Source organism: Zingiber officinale, chromosome 5B (assembly GCF_018446385.1).
Source record: "Zingiber officinale cultivar Zhangliang chromosome 5B, Zo_v1.1, whole genome shotgun sequence".
NCBI classification, from domain to species: Eukaryota; Viridiplantae; Streptophyta; class Magnoliopsida; order Zingiberales; family Zingiberaceae; genus Zingiber; species Zingiber officinale.
Window position 1 is genome coordinate 21758454 of NC_055995.1, and position 5705 is coordinate 21764158.

At 36.9% G+C, this 5705-nt stretch overlaps 1 protein-coding gene across 1 annotated transcript; it reads right to left on the reverse strand.

Annotated features, from left to right (window-relative positions):
• Window positions 1–2458: 2458 nt before the first annotated feature.
• On the reverse strand, window positions 2459–5328 carry LOC121986561 (phosphoenolpyruvate carboxykinase (ATP) 2-like). Its single transcript, XM_042540525.1, has 4 exons — window positions 5263–5328; window positions 5093–5193; window positions 4508–4823; window positions 2459–2512 (listed from the first exon to the last, which is right to left on the reverse strand). Exons 1-4 carry the CDS (start codon window positions 5326–5328, stop codon window positions 2459–2461), a joined length of 537 nt encoding a protein of 178 aa, XP_042396459.1.
• Between the last annotated feature and the right edge of the window lie 377 nt (window positions 5329–5705).

Genomic DNA, 5705 nt, shown 5'->3' on the forward strand with positions numbered 1-5705 from the left:
TAGAGAGCTTGCTCCTACACCATCTTCGACTGGAATTGATTTTTTTGAATTACTATGTAAGTTATTAATATTATTTTCATACATTGTTTGAAAGCATAAATCTCAAGGCATCGGAGTGAAATATGCTATGAAACTAAGTGACATTACATATTTAGATAATCACCTTATCTTTATTGCTCCTAAATTTAAATCTCAAAGTTTTTATACAAAATATTTATTTTTGTGTGTATGATTATCAAATTACAAATACTAAGAGTACTCATTTCTATTTACTAATGTGTAGTTAAACAACTTGCTGAAATTGCGGAAAAAGGACAAGGCATATTTTTCCCAAGAAATCAATTAATTGGAAATCGTGAAATGCAATGTTGGCTTTGCTTGGATCCCCCTAGACAGTATGATTAGTCATATCTATAAGAAATAAAATATCTTAAATAAACTACTTTTAAAAATATCTAATTGAGGTATGTGCATGAATCATATTTAAGTGATATAAGATAATATACTTCAAATTATTTTTAAAAAAATTAATGGAAATATTGAGCCTATCAAAAATGAATAAACATTCTATAAAAGCATTTAAATTAAAAATAAATTTATCATTTGAAAAAATTATTGAAATTTTTATTAGTAATCTTAAGAATATACTAAACTATATTATAGTTTATATTAATATTAACTAAAATAAAGCTATAATAAAAGATGCAATGAACAAGTAAATATGAAACTATTCAATTAACAAATTATAGCAATGCTTATAAGTGTCAAGATTTGGTAACTATAGTCCCCATGAGGTTCCCATTTGGCTAAAGGGGGGCAAACTAGATACGGGGCAAAGGACCAATTCTCCAAGGGAGCATATCCCACTACAACAAAAACTGCAAACGACAACGGATATTATTCGTTGTCGTAGGGTCAAAAAACCGTTGTAACTGAGGGTGTTGTAGAATGTATTGCCCTACGACAACGGTTTTGAATCCATTGTCTTTGTAGACATTTGACAACGGTTTTTATCCGTTGTTGTTTATATGCCGAAAATTTGGCTACGAAGGATACAACAACTTTTTAAAACCGTTGTGGTAGATAATTTTAACAACAGAAATAAACTGTTGTGGTAAACATTTTTTACAACAGATATAAACTGTTGTGGTAGATAATATTTGACACGTTTTATTTTTTTTTACAACAGTTTTAATATATTTTACAACGGATAAAACCGTTGTCTTTTATCACTTTTACAAAAAAATTTCGTTGTGGTTTACCTAGTTTTTACAACATTTTTAACTGTTGTCTTTAATGTTCATTAATACCAAACAACCAATATTATTTTACTATAAGCAAACCACCAATGCAAAACTAAATATTTACTACATTAAATCCAAAATAAACATCCGTATATAATTCATCTTGTAGCCACATATACAAAAATATACAAAATGAGTTGTTACTCATCAAAATACACATGTTTTCCATTACTCTCCATATACATTAAATCACATGTTTTCCATTTGCTGTTCTCCATATGGCTTTTAATTTACAAATTAGCAAGGCAAGCTACATCCTAACAAAGCTCACTTCTTGCATAAAAAAACTCAAGCCTCACGAATTGCCCGACCTGCAAGAGAAAATTTAACAAAACTTATCAAATTCTAGAATTCCAAAAGGAGAATGTAATTAACCATTTTGTAGTGCATAGAAGGTAAAAACAAACCAAATGAAGGAAACAAAAAGAGGTGTTTATTAGAGAATAACAGTACATGGAATCTACTAGGAGCAGTGATACCTAGCTTAGCATAGTTTATTAAATAATTAGCACTGCATGCAGCTAACATTATTTAAGTGAGCTATCATCCAAAATCAATAGAATCCATGCAAAGCGCATTACATCCATTAACATCTTGAAACAAAATATTCATGCAATTTTCTGTGTCATTTTCCAGACTGCATTACCTTTGAGACCTGGTAGGCATAATATGCTTTTCCATTTTGCAAGTAACAAGTTGCCAGGAGCTGCAAATTGACATAAGGAGAGTACAAACAAGAAAAAATAATAAATTATAGGAGGAAAAACAAGATTAAGTCATGGCATATAGACGAAAACCATAAGGAGAGTACAAACAAGAAATTTGTAGAGCAACTCATAAGATACAAAAAGGTCATCATCTAACAATTCACAAAGAGATAACTTCCACATTGTCAGTTCTTGCATAATTCGAAAATAACTAAATAAGCTACTCACACAACCCATCCATTATTAATTTTGGACCACAAAGAGAGGCAATAAATAAGGGAAATGTCAGCTAATTCTGCTCATGGTAGAAATGCAAGAATGAAGTATTGAGCAAAGGAGATAGCTAGCTGTGAACAAACAAATTATTAGCACTAAGGAATCAAAATCAATAAGTCATGGAGTCACAAACAAAGTGTTAAACCATATTTAGTCTAGTACGCAATCCGCCTATTCAGATCGCACTTCGTCAATTTCTTCGTTGGAGTAAATTGTTTTCATGAACTGTTAACAAACCCAGAATATATTAGTAAAAAAAATCAGTAATGAAGAAGCAAAGTCAAAAAAAAAAAATTATTTGAGAAAATTGAGAATATGTCAAATATTACCATTGACAACTACTCACATTAAAATCCAAATTCAGAAGAAAAAAAACTACATCAAAGAAAAAAGGGAGAAAAAAACAAAAGAAATTGTCCCTTCTTATTCCCCTTCACTCTGAATCCGAGTCCATACTCTCCATTCCCTTCAACCCTCTTCGCCTCTTCTTCTTCTGTTCAAAACCAATAAATAGATACTAAATAAATGTTTCTCAATAGAAAATATAATACCAATATAATTGCTAGAATAGATATAGATATTTCAAGGTGATCAATAGGGGGAAAATGAACAATAAGTGGAGAGCGAGCCACCGCACCAATGGAACATAACATACGTGGACCCGCTCGAAAGGGCCAACAAAGACATGCTGCATTAAAGACATGCAACAACGAAGGAAAACCAAGGAATATTGTCAAAATTAATAATAGAAGAAAATGGTCGAATACTATCATGCAACACAGCAGCAGTGAAAGCAATCAAACAAGGTATAAAATGTTGAAAATTAAGATTAAACAAATATCAGAGCATGAGATTTAGAAGAATGGAAGCAAGTGGACGGAAATGGATACCTTCCTCATGCATGTCTTCTCCCTCACTTCATACCTTGCCCTTGTCAAATATGTTAGCCACATACTTGGATAACAGTACTGGGATCCAAATTCACAACAATTAGGAAAATAAAGTTTGAATTTTGAGAAGAAAATGAGCAACAAGTTGTGATTTTGCTGAATCCAAAGAATGGAAGAATGTGGAAGTAGTGTGACCAACATGTAGGATCGAAAAGAATTTAGATATCTCTACAATTGCATGATATTGTCCACTTTGGGCCTAAGCCCTCATGGTTTTGCTCTTGGGCTCTCCCCAAAAGGCCTCATGCCAATGGAGATATCTTTTCTCTTATAAACCCATGATCTTTCCCATGTGTTTCCAATATGGGACTATGTTTGCAACCTTGCAACCCCAACAATCTCCCCCTCAAACAAAGGACCATAGGCTTCCCACGTCCGATCCTCGACCCACCAGGTCTTCTTGCCCCTCGGTCCATCCGACCTACTAGGACTTCCTTGCCTAGTCGCAACTAGGACTTCCTGCCTGGTGTCTGGTCCTCTTGATCCGAACATAGGAGCCCCCATTTTCTTTGTTCGAGGTTAATATTGTACCCACATGGCTCAATCAGACCATAGCTCTTGTGCACAGTCGGCCGTTAAACCTTCTGGCAGTCCGGGCTCTGATACCAATTGTTGGATCGAAAAGAATTTAGATATCTCTACAATTGCATGATATTGTCCACTTTGGGCCTAAGCCCTCATGGTTTTGCTCTTGGGCTCTCCCCAAAAGGCCTCATGCCAATGGAGATATCTTTTCTCTTATAAACCCATGATCTTTCCCATGTGTTTCCAATATGGGACTATGTTTGCAACCTTGCAACCCCAACAATCTCCCCCTCAAACAAAGGACCATAGGCTTCCCACATCCGATCCTCGACCCACCAGGTCTTCTTGCCCCTCGGTCCATCCGACCTACTAGGACTTCCTTGCCTAGTCGCAACTAGGACTTCCTGCCTGGTGTCTGGTCCTCTTGATCCGAACATAGGAGCCCCCATTTTCTTTGTTCGAGGTCAATATTGTACCCACATGGCTCAATCAGACCATAGCTCTTGTGCACAGTCGGCCGTTAAACCTTCTGGCAGTCCGGGCTCTGATACCAATTGTAGGATTGAAAAGAATTTAGATATCTCTACAATTGCATGATATTGTCCACTTTGGGCCTAAGCCCTCATGGTTTTGCTCTTGGGCTCTCCCCAAAAGGCCTCATGCCAATGGAGATATCTTTTCTCTTATAAACCCATGATCTTTCCCATGTGTTTCCAATATGGGACTATGTTTGCAACCTTGCAACCCCAACACAACACTTACCTGATAGTCCAAAGAAGAGGGCAACATCACCATCTTTGCCCATATTGTTGCTAGAGTGCAGGGAGAGAATGTTTCTTTTAGGCATTAGATAGTGCATCACACCGAACAAACCCTTCTTCATCTCCTCGGCATACTGTGTGCCAAGGATGACCATTTCTTTCCTATCAAGATTAAGATCAATGCTGGTGGAGGTAGTCATGTAGTGTGTGTATCGATTACATGGAAACTGGCCAGCATTGTAAATTGTGAAGTCCGGAGTACTGAAATCCTCCAGTTCTTCAGGCGTAGGACGGATGCACCTGCGATCCTTCCAATTATTTCATGCAAAAGAGAGTTTTTCTTCTTCTAGTTTACATGTTTTCCCTTGGCATTAAGGAGAGAAAGAGGAGCTAGTTATCTCACTAACACTAATATATGCATATGTATAATCCAGCCTGCTACTAACACAACTATGATTCACTACTAGAGATCAACAGAACCAACGCAAAGATGACTTATCTGGATAACTGTCGAACTGTAGAATTGAAGAGCATCTTTAGCATTCTTATTAGTAGTATTTTTCACTTACATGTTGTGCATGAACAGGGAATGATAGGCCCTTGCAGAGACAATTTGAACTTTGATTCGATGCTCGGGATCCCAGTTGAGGAATTGGTCATTCACAAATACCTTGTATCATTCAGATGACATATTAGGATCTATGAGGAATTACATCAAACACTTGATGTGCATGTGTACCTTATCCAAAGAGTTGAGGTAATCGACAGCCCTCTCCTTGTTCACTAGGAAGGTGTGCTCATCCATCTCTATGTTCGGTGAGCCTCTGCGTGAATAGTGCACATACATTTTGAGAAGGAACCATCAATGGAAGGATCATGAATTAGTTGTGTGGACTTACTTTCCCCACCAAAGCTCATTGGCAGTGGTTTCATCCTTGACGACGCGCTTGTCCCTCAGCGAACGGCCAGTCTTTGCGCCGGACAAGGTAGCCAAGGCTCCGGTCGATGTTATGAATGATCCATGTTCGTGTTTTATGGCTTGCTCGTAGAGTTCTACAAGGAATTCGTGATTCTTTCAATGAGAATGAAATGTGATGATTTGAGTGATGAAGAGGAGATGAGAGCAGATATCAGCCGGGGAGAGGTTGTAGAGGACATGGGTAAACTTGAGGGCGCTGTCGC